The following is a 21,202-nucleotide window of genomic DNA, read 5'->3' as shown; positions in this document are numbered from 1 at the left end:
TGTAAACTGTGCACGAGTTACTGTTTGAATGATATCCTGTAGGTCCAGTGCGATCAGAACTCGCACTCGGAGTCGAAACCTACGCATGCGCATAATAGCTGGTTTATAGCCACGTCTTTGACCTCTAAAGCAAAGGACACACCCATATTCACGTTCCGTTCTAGATAGCCATTCCGCGGAGGGGAAAGGACTACAGTATACGTAGACCCTGATGTTTTAGGGTTAAACCCGATTTTTCCCCGAATTTGCACCCCGAATTGAGGTTCACCTATCTAGGGTTAAACCCGATTTCTACCTGCAAAACTGCACCTAGGCTAGGCACCTCAAGGCATCGACATACTAGTTTCTCACAAAATATGCGACTGCCCCTTACTTCTGGCACTCTGGATAAACGGTACAGTGAACGTTTATTCTACAATAATGCCCAATTTAGCCCCGAACTCAGTCTGATGGTAATTTTTCTGCCCGAATTTGCATGAATTTTCGACATCAATTTATTGACCCGATTTCTACCCCCCGAATTTGGAAAAATATAAAACCCGAAAACTTCAGGGTCTAAGTATACGCTGTACACTTTTGAGCTGACAAATCCCCGGGAAAGAGAACACATGCTACGTAAGAAGGCAAGGATGACAAAATAGCACCAATCCAAGTGATGGGGAACAGACACTCCATCGATAGTAATGGGCAACGAAGCAATAACGATAGCGACATCGTAACACGCATGGTACAGGTTGGGACAAAAGTTTACGGAACACGCGAGCGGCGTACTTTTTCTTCGGTGCGACACCCTAGCGGCTGCAGGAAGCGGGTGAGTTCACTGTTTCGGAGGGGTGGAAGGGTACGCTGTTAGCGACACACAGCGGTAGCTTCCACTTCCCAAATAACCAGGCGACGCTTGCACCGCTTGCACCCCTCCGAAGCAGTGAACTCACCCGCTTCCGCCAGCAGCCGCTAGGGTGTCGTACCGACGAAAAAAATACGCCGCTCGCGTGTTCCGTAAACTTTTGTCCCAACCTGTAGCGGAAGATTGGTGCTGAAAGAGACTCACAGGCGGAATCGCTCGTTCCAACGCGGATTCAAAGTGGACGGTTTTACGGTTGTGGTGCGAATAAATTTCGCAGGTAGGGTGTCGGGAAGGCTTCCACCTCGGCCGCGTTGCTCAGTGCCACGCTGCCTCAGAGAAGCTCCGAGGCGACGTAGGGAGCCACCGCCCGAAGAGACTTCATCCTCGGCGCTGCCTCGACGATCGGAACCCAAGCGGATTCCCAGCATACAGTATGGGTCACTGTATCCTGGAAGCAGAACGACACGTCATCATTCAGAACATAAACACGGCATGCAAGCCAGCTAGTGTAATTTGCCACGATGGTAGCATCTTTTGAGTCCGTCTCGTTCTGTTCTTCGCAGACCGTCTGTTTTGTCCTTGTTCTGATCGTCCTGAACCTCGAGGACATGTACCGTCGACTTGTGACCACTGTTAAGGTTGTGGGATTTTGTTTTGTGCTGTGGTCGACAGGTGTCGCGATAGATTGTTGGCGCGTGTCGCTTGCCGGTAGATTAGAGGGCGGATACCCGAAGAACTTAGTATTTAAGATGCGTTGGCGGCCGGAGACGGTCGCTTTTCTTCTTGGGGGAAAGCCTTGGCTTGCGCAGTTTGAAATAAACCCTTCGTTAATTGTTCGAAATTGTGTCTGCGTTCCTTGCGTGGGACGGATGAACGGGCGTGGTCCCGGTGGAGGGTTAACCGGAAGGTTTCCCACAAGGTTAAGGTTAAGTTGCTAGTGTTAAGGTTAAGACTGCTGTTGTGGAAGACCTCCGCGTATGTTCCGTAGTTTCGCTAACCTCACAATACCAGATGAACAAGAGATAAACTGATGTTCTGAGGCTGGAACAACATAGAAGGGACAGATACCAACAAAGCCCCTGTCCCTTCTATGTTGTTCCAGCCTCAGAACATCAGTTTATCTCTTGTTCAACAGGTGCCGCCTGCGTCGATTTCCGTCGTATGAATGTGTGTATGAGTGAGCAAAAAATGTAAGAGTGAAAGGAGGGTGAGTGAGAGTGAGTGGCTGGTTTGTCGTCCCTTCAGATGACGCACCCCGAAAGTCGCTGGAGAGGCGTATTAGCTTAGCTCAATTGGTAGAGCCCTGGACCGGTAATCCAGAAGATGTGGGTTCGATCCCTACAGCTGGCTAACCTTTTCAGTGACTTTCATCTTTCATCATAATGCCAGGTTCATTTTTCACATTTCTACGCAAGTGCTTACGCCGTTGACCAGTACTTGGGGCATTGCATATTCCGTGACGGACGTCGTATAGTAGTAAGATTGCGTGGTCCGTCGATTTGTAAACACTGTTCAGAACTGATCTATAAGACTTACCGAACCACGGAGGAAAACCTCCCAGGAGCATCAGCACCGTGATTTAATCGTCTCATTCTCACTATAGGTACAGTCTCAGAAATAGACCTCTATCCGAAAAACGTCATCATGACGTTGGTAGACAGACTGAAACCGAAACAGATCGGAAGGGGGAGGGCTGGATACCACGAATGGGCACTTGTTCGCTGCCTCCTATTGAAAGAAAAGTAGGACCGAAGGTCGCGTCCCTTTCAGGGACCATCGTAATCCCCTCAAGACCGTGGCTTTCGGGCGCGACCTTGTTCGCACCTAGCTTTCGAGCGTAGTTCAACTCTACCAAATTGGTGGCGCTGTAGAGCACTATGACGTCATTTGGTTACAAACGTGGAATTGGGTCTATTATTTAGGGCGCACGCAAAACTGCACGTTTTAATAATTTGACAATTAATTAATAATTTGACGACGCGACCTCGCGTTCTTTACGCAACCGGCAGCCAATGAGGAGCGGTCAATATTGCTACTGCAAATTTGTCTTCTCTGTTTGTTCGTCGCCCTCTGGAGGACAGAGTTTCATTTGTTGCCCTCACATCGTTCATTAAGTGGCTTCGCGGAGGGCAGAGTAATTCAGTTAGGAATAGACGCTTATTTCGCCATCCACGTGTGCCCACACGCAATGTCGATTAGTTGCTAAGAAATTGGTTGGAAGCCTATTGCACAATAGGAATGCCTTTAGAATGTAATGTGAAACATCGACAGCCATTCGTGGATTGCAAGCTTGATATCGCCTACCGCATACCGCTTCAGTGTGAAAGATGCTATGTTGGTCAATCATGTAGATGCCTTAACATTAGGCTTATGGAACATGCGTCTTCACTTGGAAGAACCCCATCCGGTCACTTGAGCGTCCATTCCCGAGATTGTAAGTGTATGCCGTTTTTCAATCAGACCGAGGTGCTGGCAGTTCATAAAGATCAGTTGGTGCGGGAGATAATGGAGGCATTTCTTATTGCCACGTGTAATGACAGATGTGTCAGCTCCCCTTCTGTCACGTTAGCAGACGTGGAAGTAGATTTTCTACGCGGTGGATAAGATGTTGAGTGCTATCTCCCAGCCGGCAGCATAAACCTTGCCCTCTCTGCGCATTTTTAGGTGATGGTCGGTGACCTAGATGTTAGCGTTTAAGATGCTGCGTTCCTTGATCAAAACGTTAGTTGAGAGTCTGCAGTCGTCCTGTCTACTTCGACCCTGTCCTTGTCTTCTTGCTGCTATTCGTCATCATGGTTGGAACCCAAGCAGCACAATGTACTGAAAGTCGAGTGCAATAGGGGTGGACGGTATGCGTCTTATCGATGTTCTTGAGTTTCACGAGTCTGTTCAAGGCCTTCCACCTACCCGTCCACCCCTATTGCACTCGACATTCAGTACATTGTGCCGCTTGGGAAGCCGGGTGGATAGCAGGATTTAGATCGCGTTCCCACATGCGGAGAATCTGCGCGGAAACGCGAACGCGGCGCGGTAAACTCTTGCCGCTGGGCGGGAAAAGCCGCCTCCGCCTTCCGCTTTTTGGCGATCGCGCAGTGCACGATTTTTAGCGGCATCCGCAGATGCTCGGCCAATCAGGAAGCAAACGGAAGTTGCGTGCGTTCTTGTTTTCTTCCGGCCTCCCGCACGGAGAGAGCATTGACGGCGTCGTTGACTGGGAGGTGTGTCGCAGTGATTGCTCACGTTTTTTTCAACTGACGAATTCACGAAGGAAATAAAATGTGATTGCTGACTACATTATATAGTGTCGCATTAAAATGACTTTTTGGGCGGACACCGGAATAAAATTTGGGCGAGAGGAAGGAGGACCGCGGAGGAGAGGTGGTTAAAAAAAAAAAAAACGCCCACTTTAATCGGGAAAATTTTCCTCTGTACGAGTTGTCCAACAGGAAGAATCGTTTTCGGCAATAATTTAGAAAAAAAGTGTCAGAAAAAGTTCACGGTCCCTTTAATCTTTGCCTTAAATATACAGTGTCTGAGAGCGAAAGGTCGCGAAGCAGAAACAGCTAAAAATATGTTCGCGTTCCAGTCCTATAGTGGAAACTTTGTACCGACCTGTGATACGTTGGAAGCGAACTCCAAGAGACCAAAATGAGATTTCCTTTGATCTCGATGGGAACTCAAGCATGCCGAATCTCCATACATATTAAATGAACCGCGAACCAGTGTTGGCCTTCCGCGACAGGAGTTGAATTTGATTCAACGCCATTCTGTGTCGTGGAATCCTAAATGGAGTTGTTACATAATACCTTCTTTTCAATAGTGCATTGTGTCGAGAGCTTTTCTGTTGGCCGAGTTCCAGTTGGTCGACTGGATTGTGCCTGCCGGATCGGCTTTTTCATAATGGCTAGTTGCTTGCGCCGCCTAGCGGTCATGTTCCGTAATGTACACTAAGTAACTTCTGTTTATTTTCGTCGGTTACGGTGAATGCTGTCCAATATTCGATCTATTCCGCCTTCATGCTTATTACGTCTTCATTTCTATTATCATTTATGCATCTTCACGGCGGATGATGAGGTACGCTTGGCTTCAAGCTCCAAACCACCCAAGAATCAATAGAATGTGAAGTAGTTCGTGTAAAAAAAAAGAAAAAAAAAGTGAATGGTCTAGGTGGGAATTCGAGCAACGTCCATTCCGCGAAATATTTGTATTTATTCCTACCTTCAGGCTTCACGCCGGCGGTGAAGCTCAAATGGAGGCAAGAAGTGTGACGTCACCGGATAGTATAGTCTCATTACGGCCTCCCCTCCATACTACAGGTTTTCCCGCCGATTTTAATCCAAGCGCCATCGAAATTAATCCATGTGCCACGCAAACTTTGTGGGGCATGGATTAATTTAGCTGGCACTTGGATTAAAATCGCCGGGAAAACCTGTAGTTAGAATACCATTTCTATCGTTACTTTTGGGATTCCTTAATATATGTGTCCATGGTGTATCGAAATGCACCCCACTTACCGCGCCCAAAGCTCCCCCTATGTAACCACGTGACACTTGCAATGTTCTGCTGAAGCAGCGAAAACCCGTTTTCTGCCCTTTCCTACCAGCTCCGGTGGCGCAGCGGTAACGCTCGGAGACTGGGAGGTCCGCGGTTCGAATCCGCGAGCCGGCTGTGCCGTCTGGGGTTTTTCCTGGGTTTCCCTCAGATGTGTAATAGGCGTATGCCGGCACAGTTCCCCCGAAGTCGGCCCATGGACGCAGCTATCCTCCCCCCGAGCGGATTCCGCTCGGTCTTCCACTTCACCCTTTCCTCTCCTCCTCTCCACCACCTTTCCCTTCCCGAGAAACATGCCGCCTAATCAGGCAAGTAGACATCTCGGGTTCCTCCCAACGACACTCCTCCTCCTCCTCCTCCTGCCCTTTCCTATAAGTACAATCTTAAGAATGAACTTCACCACATAGCACGCTCCTAGCCAACCATCATCCCGAATCCCTGCTTTGTTGAAAACGGCAGGCGGAGCCTATTCTGTACACACTATGTACGGCACAGGGGTGGCATCCAACGTATTGCTCCGTAGACGAAAGCGTGCTGGGCGAACGCAATGCATCCTGGACAGGTCCTGGTCGCACGTCACAGCAAACGCCAAGGCACACGTGACCTTAAAGATGGCGGCGCCCGTGATCGGCGGCCAAACCGTTTGTAAACGATGCGGTTGTTGTTTCTGCGCAACGTTTTGGATGTTTTTCAATCACGGTGTAGTTATTTTTATCCGATAATCTCGCAGTAAAACGCGCAGTCTTGCACATAAGGCCTCGTACTGTTGATGGCTTCCAAAAATGTGATGACGACCGCGCGTTAAGATTTACCGAGCCGATGCGATGTACTTAAACTAATTAGAAATGGACTACCATGTTGCGGAAGGAGCACCGCATAGTTTACGCTGGCAAAATACGTTCATCTCTTCGCGTTATGATGACGGAAATATGTCGGTAAGCGGCAAAACGACATGTAAACAAAGTCACATGACCTCAAAATGACGTTTTTTATGACGTGCGACCAGGACAAGATGGCAGTTTTGCCAAAAGCACCCGCTTGAGGGTAGTTACAACAATGGCGGGTTTGTGTCACCCCTGTGATGCATCCTGGGTACAAAATAGGCCCCGCCTCCCATTTTCAACGAATCAGGGGCGAGAACGTTGTCATTCGGGTTGATGGGTGGCTAAGAGAGTGCTATGTGGTGAAGTTCATTTTTAAGAGTGATAGGTCCTGATACGTGATGAAAGAAAGGAAGTCACAGAAAACGTTAGGGCCAGCTGTAGGACTTTTCAGTGACTTCCGTATTTCATCATTAATTTCTTAGGCACTTGAGGCCCTTTATGTATTTGTCCTTTCAATGTGTTCCAGCCTCAGAACATCAATTGCCATCGTGGTCACGATACGTCTATCGCTTCAAGGAATGGGATAAACGCTTGGCAGACGCACCATTAGGATCCTTCGCTTCTAGTCCTCTAGCTTCGAGTACGGTCACGTTAAGCACCGGTATGGGAGGCTGCTCTTGCCGGGCAGCGGCGAGCAGCCGCTCGTGCGTCTCCTGGGGCATGTTGAAGGCCTTCTGGGCGTACGCGCGGAGGTCCTCCGCGAAGGCGCCGTCCGCACCCAGCTTGTGTTCCACGGTGTACAACACTTCGACGTACAGCTCTTCTCCCTGAAAGATGGTCGATAAATCTATAAGGCACCGCGTGTCATTCATACAATATAAACGCGACACAGGCTGAAAACCGAGGAGCCCACGGGACGTTCCAAGTTGAATAGTGTATTTCATTTGGCGTTGGCGTCTCGTTTTGCGTCGTGCCGAGTTTTGGATATGAATAAATGGAAAGCCGCTTTCGTTTCAGTTCAGCGTTCCAGCTAAACTATTCTCGAAACTGGGAACTCACTTGGAACGCGTTTCTGAAAGATTGAACGCTGTTTGCAGAAAGTCGTCGTGCGAAATATTTCAACGTCTTTAGGAACCACGCCACACTAAGAAATTCTGTAACTACCGCCAGTCCAATAACACCGAATTATTCACGATCAAATTTTATATAGCGATGAAGATCTCAGTCTCTTAGTAAGTGGCTTGCGTTCACTTGCTGATCCCAAGGTTGCAGGTTGAACAGTCAGTGTTCCAATTCCTGCCGAGTGTGGTGTGCCGGCTTGGTACAGCCCGGGTGCAGCTGTCTATATTGTTCAGCTCATGAGCTCAACATGCAGTTCATGGGCACCTATTATCGCACCCATGATCTAGCGCAGTCCACTGCTGGCACATACTCATATGTCAAGTGCAAGCTTTCGTACACAGCAAAGCGCAGACTCTCGTGTAAACTCCGGTACATCAAGTTAGCACAGTTGACTGACTGTCTTTTCGTTCATTTTTTCATGCAGATCATTTGGAAGCGAGTCAAACCGGCTGATCCCCAGAAGATAATGAAACGGGACAAGAGGTTTTCTAGTCTCTTAGAGCGCAAGTCATTCAGAGTGGACCACTCTTCAAACCTAGCCTTCAACTAGAACCACACATAAACATCGATAAAGCAATTTCAGAAAAGGGCTATGCAGAGTTCGCAATGGCACCACATCATCGACATCTTTCTATCACGATGACGTATGCGAAGTATTAGCACCGCACAAGGCGATGGCGTGCGAACACTAATTGGATCGTACATCGGATGAAAAGATTATAGGAACTACAAGGCAACGCAATTACGTTATTGCACACTATTTGCTCCGTCTATAACGTCGTATGTCGTCGTATTATGACGTATGACGTCATCACGACGTAGACTGCCACCCGTACTCTCTGACGCTACAAGTATATAGAAACATTTGCCTCGCTTCGCTTATTTGCAAGCACCGAAAAATTTGTTTCAACGTTCCCTTCAAATTGCAACGATCAGTGCTGAGGAGAAATCGATAGCTGCGTTATGGCCGCGTTGTTCGCTTTTATTTTGCGTGCAGAAACGGCGCGACGAGCGCGAAATACTTCCCGACAGCTTCCTACGAAAATGATGTACAGCCCTATTGTTCCGTCCCGCGGAACGGAGAAAACGTGTTCGAAGAAAACGTAAGAGCGACATCCGGTGAATGATTTTTCGGACTTTATTCACACCGTCAAGCGCTACGATATATCGAACTCATTTTGCCAAGATAATTAATTCGTGGCTTTATTTATAGTTATTATTTAGTATTATTATTTACTTATTGCAGTGTGCCAGAAAACTATTTCGGGTCGGGTTCTATACGGGGACTTGACATGGGGGAGGAGGATTTCCTCTCGTTTCCCTCGCCCAAATGCACTGCCAAAGGTACCATTTCGAAGGGGGGGGGGGAGGCTTGCACCCCCAAAACCACCCTCTAGCTGTCTACGCCACTGGTGGATTGCTTTCGCACGCAGGAGCGGTCTTTAACGAGCACCGAAATCTGGGCACGCGGCGCGTCGTATATAACGTCTAAAACGCGGAAGACGGAGCGATCGCCTAAATACCCTGCCATCAAGTTGTTGGTGTTCTCCGGTGGGATCGATCCCGCAAGCTTGGGATCGGACGCCTTCCAACTTATCTACCGAGGCCGCTTTGCGACCCTGCAAAGATCCTGCATACACGTGCAGGTGGGTTTGTCTCGCTGTGGTAACGCTGGGGTAGGTTAGATTGGGCTAGGCTATGCACGAACGCAAACAAAGCATCGGGAACTGACTGAGTACCCGCCACCTCGTGGTGACGTTAGTCTTGCACATAGGCGTACCGAAAGGGGAGGAAAAGGGGCCGTGCACCCCCCTCCCCCCACCTGGAGCTTCAAGGTCACCTGTGAAAATTGCGTGCTTTATTCACAGGTCGTCGCCATAGTAGTGCGGCGTCTGTACACCCGCACAGTCAACAGCGACCGTCTCCAGGAGAGGTGAGGGGTTGCCCGTTTTGCCCCCCCCCCCCCCGGACACAATTGCTCCCTTGGAAAAAATCGTGGCAACGCCCATGGCCTTGCCTACTTGACGGCGATAACCAAAAAATGGAGGACCCTCCTAGGTTCTTTTACTGTACCTTGCAGGTACCTCACTGTGCCTTTACTGTGCTGCACTCTTGTACTGTAAACCATGAGTCAATTCTGCCCCTGTATAACTTAGAATGCTTGGAAAAACAAGAAGCCTTGTGTAGGCCCATGGCCACAGTAGGCATCTTGTGGAAGTTTGGAGAGCAAAGATGATGATCAGGATTTACCCTATGCCAATTAAGTACTATTTAAATGTACATTGACCACGCATGTTTCTATGGTTTCCGTTTGAATACCCAGAATATAGCTCGGAACATCAACTTAGAAACTACAAAAACAAAAAGAAGATTTAAGAAAAGACCAGCTAACCTAACCTCCTCTCCTCCAATTCCCGTGGGGACGTCGACGACGCCAATCGCAAGTTCGATCGTTCGATCTAGGAGGGAATTAGAAATTTAACGGCCTTAATCGGTCGGGCACCTGTTCCTTGAGAATGCACACACACACACACACACACAAACACACACACACACACACACAGAAAAAGGGTTCTAAAGCAACATTACGCAAGCTATCAGGACACTGGTAAGCACAGAAGTAAAAACCTAAAGTAAAAAAAGTAAAGTAAAAAAGTAAAAGTAAAAAAGTAACGTAAAAAAAAGTAAAGATGGCAGAGTCAGGAACCCACTGTTGTCGGGGTCGTAATTTTTTTTTTTTTTTTTTCTGCCAACGACCGGTATTTAGCGGACCTAAAAATAGAGTTTCACCCTATAACAGTCTCCTCATTTCGAATGATCTCGTTCTCTCTCTCACACTCTCTCTCTCAACCCTGATCTGTTGAAAATGGACGTATATGCCCTTCTGTGACAAACAGCATATACGTTAATGGGCCCAAAAAAATGCCGTACGCCTCGCTCTCTCCCTAAATCAGGAATCGAAACAGTATTATTCTGTGCCTTGAGCAGGTTATGCGGTAAAGTCGCGCTTTAAAAGTGTATACGGCATTCTATCTTAATCCGAAGGCCGACCACTGTGGCGTCGCCCATGGCGTCGTGAAGCCACGAATTATCCAAAAATTCGAATTATCCGAAGTGTCCACGAATTATCCGCGGAGTTGAGTGCGGATTCGTCCTCTATGAACTGTATACAGGGGTAATCTTGAGGCAAGAGTCCTTTGTTGTAAACGTGTTCGTGCAGTCGCTCTCTGTCGTGCAAATCAAGAAGAAAAGCGAAAAACTATGGCGAGCAATTTCCATGGATAACAAAAGGTAACAGCGCTCCCCATCCTAGTTTTTTTTTTACTCCGTCGTCCGCGTCTGTCGCGCTTTCTCTCTCCCTCTCTCTCTTTTTTTTTCCTATTCTGTCTCCACCGGGGACGGCGCGTAAAAGTCGTATAGAGCCAGCGCTAAATTGGATGAATATTTGATGTGAGACTTTCTTTGTTGGGCCCAAAAATGAAGTGGTTTCCTCCCTATTACTGGGTATCCGGGACAATAGCTCGTGGAGCGAGTTTGGAACCTCTGAATTACGCCGGACTCCGGAGGGAATTTTCGTCCTGTGGAATAAGGGCGAAAGAATTACGGGCGGAGCTCAACCTTAAGTGATATACTCTTTCTGTACACCGTCCACTTAAAAGCAAAAAGCTCGAGCAAATTCGTAAAATTCGCATGAAAAGAGTGTTACGCATAACGCCCTATCCAGATCCATTTTCCCACGCTTAAAAGAGTGCAGAGGTCTATTAAAAAAAAAAAAATCAGATTAAGACGTCTGATGAAAGTGTGTGTGAGTTTTTTTAGCGAATAGGTTTTGATGTGTGCAATTTGTTTCCCAGAAAAAAAAACTCACATAAACATGGGTCCGGGCGTTCACCCTTAACTCGCCACTCCGGGTGTAACGAGGAGGAGAAGGTATGATGCCACGTCACCGATGACGTAACAAGGAGAACTCGTTCTGGTTCGCCGGTCAGTGGGGGTCAGCGCCTTCTCCCTTCGCCGCCGTAAACGAGATTTGCCAGTTCTCCGGGAGAATTGGAGATGGAAAGGAGCGGCCGAATCATGACCGAGCCAGGAGCAATGCTTTTTCGGAACCCCGAACAGCCGAGTAACAGACGACAGCGGAGTAGCAAACAACATTTCTCTGGACCAATCAGCGAGCTTGATCCCTGTAGCGTCAGCGCGAGGTCCCAGGCAGGATCACAGGCTGGTACTGCTCTCCACCGCCGTTGCGCACGGTCGCTTTTTGCGGCGTACTTTAATTTCAATTTCTGCGATAATTATGACTCTGTGACGTGAATTACTTCTCATGGGTGCATCATACTGGCCTACTTAACAGTTTTATAGGAAGAAAACAGGGTGTTAAAAATTTACTTCTGTGCTACTTTAAAAGTTCAATGCGATAGACTTCGATGTCTGTCTCGGACTGCACTAAGAGCGCAGATATAGTACCGCCACCTTCGCATAACAACCGCGTATGTAACGCGACTACGAAAAACTGTCTACAAAGCGAGTCGTCCATATTGTCGAATACCGTATTGCAGAAAACCAAAGAAAACTGATTGAGAGAGAATGAGAGAAAAAAAAGCAGGAATCATGATGTGCTGCTCAAAGTAGACAAAACCTTGACAACAGAGATACTGGTCGTCAGTAAGCCTCTCCCTGTTTGTAAACACATGACGTCATAGTGTTCGACAGCGCCACCAATTTGGTAGAGTTGAACTATACGCTCAGGGTTAGGGGGCGAACAGAGTCGCGCCCGAAAGCCACGGTCTTGAGGGGAGTACGATGGTCCCTGAAAGGGACGCGACCTTCGGTACTACTTTTCTTTCAATAGGAGGCAGCGAACAAGTGCCCTTTCGTGGAACCCAGCCCTCCCCTTCCGATTTGTTTCGGTTTCAGTCTGTCTACCAACGTCATGATGACGTTTCTCGGGTAGAGGTTTATTGAACCGCACTTTCCAGAGCCTCCCACGCCACTGCAGCGGTGATGGCCGGCTTAGCATCACTGATCAAATCGTCAACAGGGAACCTTGAACAATTTGAACACTCGTCGTCTCATTCCAGCTTTCCCGTCGCAGCCACAGTTCTTCTTCCACGTCGGCTTCCGAGTCACTTCAATCCAGCCGCGGGAGCTGCTCGGAATTCCTTTCAGAGTCTTTTGCTCCGGTATCTCGAAAGCGCTCTTGGGGTCTCGGTCATCGTCGTGGGCAAGCGTATTAGGCGCTAGAATCTGAACATTATGCTACGGTTAACAATGGTTGCTGAAGTCGCTGCATCCCGCGCCATACTCAGCTCACACACCATCGAGACTTCGGCGCCGGCGTTCTTTTCAGCACGCAACAGGTCAATGCCACAGCAAAGCAACTCAGTAGTTGTTAGTATAGGTGGCTCCAACAATACCGGGAATGTGGTCACGGAAAAATAGAAGAACGTCATTCATCTTAACATGCCTGTGCACTGAATAGGAAGGGAGTTGCCTCAGGACAGAAGACGCCGATATTTCGAACAGAGACTGTTCTTCTTCTGGGCACCGTCCTCATCATTGGCATGGTATTTAAAGGGTTAGGTGTGACGTGTTTAAAGGTTCATGTGAATTGCGGGTCAACAGCCCGGAGGGTCGCGTCTCGAGGTCGAGCTCGAGGGTCCAGCTCGTGTCTCGTCTGCGACTGCTTTCTCTGACTGTCTTTTGTAAGTTTTATTGCGCAGTGATAATAAGCCGCAGAGCGAAAATATTTTGCTTCGCGACTCCTGGTGGACAGCTTCGCAGATGCAGCAGGGTTTCGAGTCAAGTTAAATGTCACTTCTATACTCCTTTAACGACGCACGACTCTTACATACCATATACGACTCGCATACAGTCAAACTCCTTTATAGCGAACACCTTTTTAACGAAAATACCACTACAGCAAATTTTTTTTGCGGTCCCGCTGGAGCCCTATAGGTCCAATAATGGACATCCTTTTTAACGAAAATACCTTTACTGCGGATTTCTTTGGCTGTCCCATGAGTTTCGTTGTAAAGGAGTTTGACTGTATATCATTTCGTGTCGTAGTATGTAGTGTAGTAAAGAGTTGTGTACTATAGTGCTGTATGGCATAGGAGTTCTTTTTCAGTACGTATAGATATAGCATAGCATAGCATATTTTATTATATGTAGTCTAGTGAACAACTGTACAGTTCTTTGTACAGTATAGTATATACTGTGTTGGACAGCGCGGTATGCCGTATAGCTTGGTGCAGTATAGTAGGTAGTAATAATACAATATAAACATACAGGAGCAATATTGAAGGTCAGCACACACAACCCGCGTTCGAAACAGGACCACCGGTCACGAACACTGACTACCGTGTATCTCGATGGCGTGCACTCCATCCAATACGCATGACGTGTCATTCAGAATACAATCCATGTTCTACGCGTAAACAGCGCATGCACCACGCTAAAAATGACCCACAATTAAATACCACCTCGGTCAAGAAATGTGTTCAGTGTTGTCAGCAATCTCTAAAAATTACGGCTCCGACCGAAATTTTGAGAGTAGAGAGAGAAAGAGAGAAAGAGAGAAGGGGGGGGGGGGGGGTCGGAGTCTCGCTCAATCGACCTTAACAGCGACAATCGATATTATGTTTTTTCCCTATGGATCCGAGTAGACGCAATAAATCTTCCGGTAACTTGACTCTGCAAACATAGATGTATCGTATATCTCATCGCTCAAGCGCGAGCTGAGTATATACGACATAGCTACATTAAAAGGGAATCAATATTTTTCGTTGAGAAGCTTAGAAGCAAACTATATAGTGCAATGGGAAGCTAGTAAATTTGAGGCTGTAACATGGTAACATTCAAACTGAAACTCATATTTGCAGCTTTTTCTTTTTTTAATAAAAATTTTATTGTCACGAAAAGAAAAAACAGTGCAAGGGTGCTCCTCCATATTGACGACGTCGATTACTCTTTCTTTTTTTCTCTCTCTTTTTTTTAGTATTACGCGACATCCCGAAGCGGCATATCGTGGGTGAAGGAATGTTTCTCTACTTCAGGAATATTATAGTTGTTTTTTTTATAGTTTCTAGTTCGTAGTTTCATTTTTATCGTTTGAAGTATTATAGGTTACTGTGTATACCGTGTTTTCTTCTAGTAGTTCTGCACTTTCTACTGTACTGCAATGCTATCACTTTAAACTGCAACAGGTAAAACCCCCATAGAGGAACAAACTCTCTTCGAAATATCCCGACCTGAAAAGGCTTTTGCACCTCATCGCTGGATTCTCCACTTTTCAACGGACAAAACAGACGCATAGCGGATAAAATAAATAATTAAAAAAACCGTAAAAGATACGATAAAACGAACACTTTCCAATAGGAACGGGTTCGCCCACGGAGAATAACACCATCGCATGTACGTATAGCCATTTTTAACATATGATATAACTAACCATTTATATCATAACGACTACACATACTTGTGCCCGTTACTCGAAAAAAGTAATTGATTACCGTTACCGTTACTTCTACTCAAAAAGTAATTGATTACCGTTACCAATTACTCGACTCCAAATGTAATTGAGTAACGAGTAAAAAAGTAACGCGTTACTCCGGTCGTTACTCTGCATTCCCGCACATTATGCCCGTCTTTGTGTGCCTCAGATAAAAAAAAAGGTTCAACAGCGGAACAGCTGAAATAAAACGGAAAACAAAAACGCGTAGGACAGGTAGATCTCTACGTCTACTGTATTTGTCTATTTGTCGCCACAGGGAAGACGTTGACCAGATTGTGGAAGAACATTGCCTGGCACTTCCCGATGACTCAGTAAACCTCCAGAGCTTCAGGTACCCCCACACTGGCGTAGGAAGAGATTAGGGAGAGAGACCCTGAAATTCGAGAACGTTACTGCCTCGTACTGCCGAGGTACTGCGCTTGCTATAGTAGAACGATCCAAGTTAATGCTGACGGCACGAGGGGCTTGACTTGCAGCAGAACATCTGAAAGACATGTTAATCTCTGCCGGAAATGTAATCAATTACTGAGTAATCGATTACTCCAGAAAGTAATTGATTACTAGAAAAATTACTTTCGCAGTAAAGTAACTGATTACTCGAAAAATTACTTTCGCAGTAAAGTAACTGATTACTCGAAAAATTACTCAAAAAGTAATTGATTACAAGTAACGCAATTACTAGTAACGCGTTACGCACAAGTCTGCGACTACACATATTCCTGTCTCCGAAGACTGCCCGCATGTCAATTTTGCCTCGGAGTAATCTTTCTATAGAAAATGCTCAATTTCCCCCGAAAGCGGCGCACATCTTCCAGCCATTACCGTAACTCATACAGAGTTTCCTCCGCTATCGTTTACGACCTCGTTGCCAGCGAAAAACGGGTCCCCAATTACGGGAACAATCTCCCGACACGGGATACATTTTGTCAGAACCTCGTATTTTAGACTCCCGCTAAGAGGTTTCGTCGCTGGCTGGCTGTACCATTTGTAATTCTTCCGTCGAGGTCGTGTTTCTTTTAGACTACCTTCCTGTATATGGCCACAGATCGAGACACTTAAAAAAAAAAAACCATCATCTCGCTATCAGCTTTCCAAACTTGCAGGTTTGTTAGCCTTTACAAGTCGTAACGGCTTTAGAGCCGTTGGAGGTTTTCTTGGTTTAAAGTGCCACTCCTGGCTTAAAAAAAAGAAAGATATCTATTTCATTTTCTATTTTCACGATGGAATTACAACGAACAGTTGACGTTGACGTTTTTTATGGGCATCTTGAGGCTCGTGCTGGGTTCGTCTGCTGTGCGTTTCACCTAAGACAATAGTTACTTTCCATCGTGTTCTATTCTAAATTAACCTCGTTATACTCGGTATACAAAGTGTGATGAATGCCGTCGGTGAATTTTACGCGCTTCCGCGAATTTTCGACAGCAGGCTGACCGCCACCTTCCTCAACATCATTCCCCCTTCCCACTCACTCCCTTCCCCCTCTCCTCACACCGGCACGCTAAACGGCGCTGCACGAAAACTACGAGCGGAATAATTCGCCATTACTCGGTACTGACACTTTTAAGGGACGGTCGCATTAAGAAACCCATCAACGAAACAGATATACCACTGCGTTCGGCAGCGGACGACAATCTGCTTGGTCCATTTTTTTTTTCGCCCGAAAAGTGCTTAGATATTGAAGTAGCACAGAAGTTATTTTTAACGCCCTGTTTTCTTCCTATAAAACTGTTAAGTATGCCAGTAAGATGCACCATGCGAAGTAAATTCACACCACAGAGTCATGATTATCGCAGAAATTGACTTTAAACTACGCCGCAAAATGCGACCGTGCGCAACGGCGGCGGAGAGCAGTAGCAGCCTGTGATCTGCCTGGAACCTCGCGCTGACGCTACAGGGATCACGCTCGCTGATTGGTCCAGAGAAATGTCGTCTGCTACTCCGCTGTCGTCTGCTACTCGGATGTTCGGAGTTCTGAAAAAGCATTGCTCCTAGCTCGGTCATGATTCGACCGCTCCTTCCATCCCCGATTCTCCGGGAGAACTGGCAAAACTGGTTTACGGCGGCAAAGGGACAAGGCGCTGACCCCCACTGACCGGCGAACCAGAACGAGTTCTCCCTGTAACGTCATCGGTGACGTGGCATCATACCTTCTCCTCCTTGTTATACGCGGAGTGGCGAGTTAAGGGTGAACGCGCGGGGTCATGTTTATGTGAGTTTTCTTTTTTTTTTCTTTCTGGGAAACAAACCATCAAAACCTTTCGCGCTGTTCGGTAAAATGACACACACACTTTCATCAGACGTCTTAATCTGAATTTTTTTCGGATGGCCCTCTGTACTCCTTATAAACTAGTTTCACAGATCAGCGCTGCTTCCGCGGCGGCGGAGGCTCCGGCGACATCGACATCAGCGTGACGTCACTCGCTAACAGGAGGAGTGAGAGGGAGAGGGACACGCTCGGGGGGAGAAGGGCACCCTCCAGCAGACGCGCGCACCGCCGCGACATCCCTTTTCTGAAGGCCGCGCTCTGATTGGTGGTGTATATATAGGGAATGACGTTTCCGCCTCTTTCCAGAGAGGGAATTCCGGTACACTCTCAACATCCGGCGTCTGCTCTTGTCATCTATTCCATCGAATAGCCGTCAAACTACACCACTATATCGCGTGGGATTTTCATTTTCGATACCGTGGTCACTGGTCAACGAGGGGGAAAAAAAAGACACCATAGCTTCGAAATCGACTGGAACGGATGTGACCGTTGCACAGTGCTACCAAGTCGCTGGCGTTTGGCTTCGAATCCGCAACTTTGGGCCAGTGTAAGCATGCTTACACCTAAAAGAACCTAACAGGTACAGGTTGGGACAAAAGTTTACGGAACAAGCGAGCGGCGTATTTCTTCTTCGGTGCGACACCCTAGCGGCTGGCGGAAGCGGGTAAGTTCACTGCTTCGGAGGGGTGGAAGCATGCGCTGTTAGCGACACACAGTGGGGGTTCCGGTGTCGCTCGGGCGTGTCCGGGAACTGGAAGCTACCGCTGTGTGTCGCTAACGGCGCACGCTTCCACCCCTCCGAAATAGTGAACTCACCCGCTTCCGCCAGCCGCTAGGGTGTCGCACCGAAGAAAAAATACGCCGCTCGCGTGTTCCGTAAACTTTTGTCCCAACCTGTACCATCCATTAACAGGTAACTTTCACAACGAAACACACGCGACAAGCGAGTTATCCTGTTAACAGGTATAACTCGCAGCAGACATCCGTCAGCATCCAGCCGTTAACTTACCGACAGAACAGGCGCAGCTGCTTTATCTCACGTTAACGATAACTCAAAGCGCACTAACAGAAAGGACGCAACTATGCAACTGTACCGATCTACGCGGGCGGAACGCCGACGTTAATTCGCAATTAGTGTTACCAGTGTTGCTTAACGAGAGACGCGAGCGAGGTCACCTCGGCGATCGATAGTACCATACTTCGTACACCGTGCAGTACTCGAAGGTGTGTTCCAGTGTACGCGGAGCAGTAATTAAAGAGTACTTAGCGGGTTACAGAAATAATTGTCCAGGTGCTAGAGTTCCTGTGCGGTTAACGAGGATTAGTAGTTTGAGTGTCCCGCGTTATGGTCTTGGAGCTTCCCGCCGGTAATGATGTGAGAAGTGTGTAAGGACTCTTTGCGTCTGCAGTCTTTATAGTTGAACAGAAAGTTGCGCAAATGAAGCTCCTTACTTCTCTGGAGAGGACCTCGAGATGGGAATGGAGATGGTCTCGATGTGTGTTGTGGGCGGTGAGACATAGGACAACATTGTATTCCAGGAGAGTTCGTTGGGCTAGATGGTACATGCGGTGAACTCTCGTTATTATGACCATGGTCGTTCTCGAAAATTTTGGTCATAATGCGGAATTGTCATATTAACGGGGGTGGGGGGAGATTGAGGAGGAGGAGGATTGTTGTTGGGAGGAACCCGAGAGGTCTGCCTGCCTGATTAGGCGGCATGTTTCTCGGGAAGGGAAAGGTGGTGGAGGGGAGGAGAGGAAAGGGTGAAGTAGAAGACCGAGCGGAATCCGCTCGGGGGGAGGATAGCTGCGTCCATGGGCCGACTTCAGGGGAACTGTGCCGGCATACGCCTATTACACATCTGAGGGAAACCCAGGAAAAACCCCAGACGGCACAGCCGGCCCGCGGATTCGAACCGCGGACCTCCCAGTCTCCAAGCGCACGCGTTACCGCTGCGCCACCGGAGCTGGTGAAAATTTTGGTCATAATGCGGAATTGTCATATTAAGGGGGGTGGGCGGGGATTTGCAGAGGTTTCACTGCATTGTTCCCCAGGAGTATGGTCGTAAAGCGGGTATGTCAGATTATCGGGGGTCATATTAACGAGGGTTCACTGTATACTACTCGTAGTGGAGATTCGGCGCACAATGACAAACACCAAAGGAGAAGAGAGGCAACTCCCGTCCTCGCCTCTTCTTGCTGTTTGTCTTCAGTGTGCGCTGAATCCCCACCGCTGACAAGTTTCTGTTCCGCATAATCGTGGGATGCGGTGGTTTACTTCTTTTATTTATTTATTTTTTGTCTTCCACTGGAATGACAGTACACAGAACTGCCCATACTGTCGATCAGTCAGCGTATAACACCGAGGCACTCTGATGAACGACAGGATGATGAATTGGTTCTCATGCACGGCCATTATACAACGCCAGTACCTTCGTCGTCGTCACATATATTTTTGTTTTGTTTATATTGTTTGTTGGTTACGTTTTTGTTTTGTTTATATTTTTGTTTTGGGTACGTAAGAAGACATCAACTCCATCTGTGTCATCTATATACGATGCCTCGAAAGCGACTGCTTCTAGTTGAACCTCTGCGTATGCAATATTCAGATAAGTCGACAGGCATATCAAACCCTTTTTAGACAGATAGATACTCGTATACAACCCGTGTAGCTCAGAGTTTGCAACGATGCCACCATGAACGACGTGCTGTTGCCACGCATGCTATTCCGACATCAGATGACCGTGTTATTGGGCGTTGTAACAGGAAAAACGCGTGCGCTCGGGCTAGCGCGTCATGTTGTGATATGGTTCTCTGCAGATTATATTGCAAATATATACAGGCAAAAAAAAATGAGAGAAGTCTAGCGCTCGCAAGTGAATAAGATAAGTATTTAAAGAGATTGAAAGATTTATTTTACTGAAAAACAAGCTTTCGGACGGAGTCCGTCCTTCGTCAGGTGCGATATATTGAACACTCGGTAGAGGTATTTATACTAATGTACATCAGACAAAAGGGGACAGAGAAGGTGGTGAGGAGGAAATACAAAATTTCTTATTAGAGAGGACTGAGGGCGCGAAAAAGAAAATACAAAAAGAAGGCGATGTACAGTGTAGGAGCCCAAGCAGCGCTACAAGACTGGAACAGTATTGGGCCGGTATTGCCAATATTGGTCCAATATTGGGCCACCATGTTGCGCTGCTTGGGAGTGTTACCGGAGACAAAAACCGTTGAGAGATCTCGGGTGAGCGAACGTGGTCTGGATCAACACAGCGATCTGACTTAACACGTGTGCATCGAAGCTAATGGAGGTTGTCATTCATATATAGGTCTAACGGACGGCTGTGGCACAACGAGCTAAATGCAGGGTCAGTAAACGAAGCACATTCCGCGTAAAACAAACATCCACACATAGAGCAGACACGCAACGTCACGTATAGAAGACAAGATTAAAAGCAAGGGGAGCACAATTAGCGACTGCGGTGCGTTTCTCGTCTTCCCAGTTCTGACAAAATGATGACCGAGCTCGTGCATTAGTGGAGTCGTTCTTACATCCTACATTATTATCCTTCTCTTTTCTGACGTATACAGGAGTGTATGTCCTGCGTTACGATTCCCTAGGGTCTTAATCAGGAAGGATTTAAAACGTACTTCGTCATATAAACCAAGAAGAGTGGTCCTCCCGGATGCGCATCGTATTCTGAGGTTTGCTTTTTCCGTCGATTCACTCGAACCTACAGGAAGTATTACGTCTGCGTACGTCTCTCAATACGGTTTCCACGCATCGAATCTGTGCGAAGGTATACGACAAACGTTTCGTACCATGTTGTGATTAAGCTATTTTAATAACGAGCGTTTGTCCCGTTTTTCCCGCATGTATTCTACAGTCAGTGTATTCATTACACTCAGTGTATTCATTAAATCTTTTGATATCAAGGCGTATACGACACTTCTTGCATTCCCAATTGGCACCTATAGCAAATATTAAATGACTCCGTCTATGTGTCGATGAAATCTTAAAAACATTATCCTTCTAGTCACCCTTAATACCGCATTATTCCCAAGAAAACGTTCCT

General features: G+C 47.3%; 1 protein-coding gene across 6 annotated transcripts in view; it reads right to left on the bottom strand.

Moving 5' to 3' along the window:
* Nucleotides 1-21,202, bottom strand: part of LOC135392054 (BAI1-associated protein 3-like) — a 63,872-nt gene that overhangs the window by 16,045 nt on the left and 26,625 nt on the right. For all 6 annotated transcript variants that reach the window (XM_064622691.1, XM_064622688.1, XM_064622686.1 and 3 more), the window contains 2 exons: nucleotides 6,827-7,049; nucleotides 1,052-1,295 (listed from right to left, as the gene is read on the bottom strand). In XM_064622691.1, the coding sequence (XP_064478761.1) occupies nucleotides 1,052-1,295; nucleotides 6,827-7,049 (467 nt within the window). The remainder of the gene's footprint in view (nucleotides 1-1,051; nucleotides 1,296-6,826; nucleotides 7,050-21,202) is intronic.

This window comes from Ornithodoros turicata, chromosome 4 (genome assembly GCF_037126465.1).
Source record: "Ornithodoros turicata isolate Travis chromosome 4, ASM3712646v1, whole genome shotgun sequence".
Classification (NCBI taxonomy): Eukaryota; Metazoa; Arthropoda; class Arachnida; order Ixodida; family Argasidae; genus Ornithodoros; species Ornithodoros turicata.
This window is presented reverse-complemented; position numbering and strand designations above follow the sequence as displayed.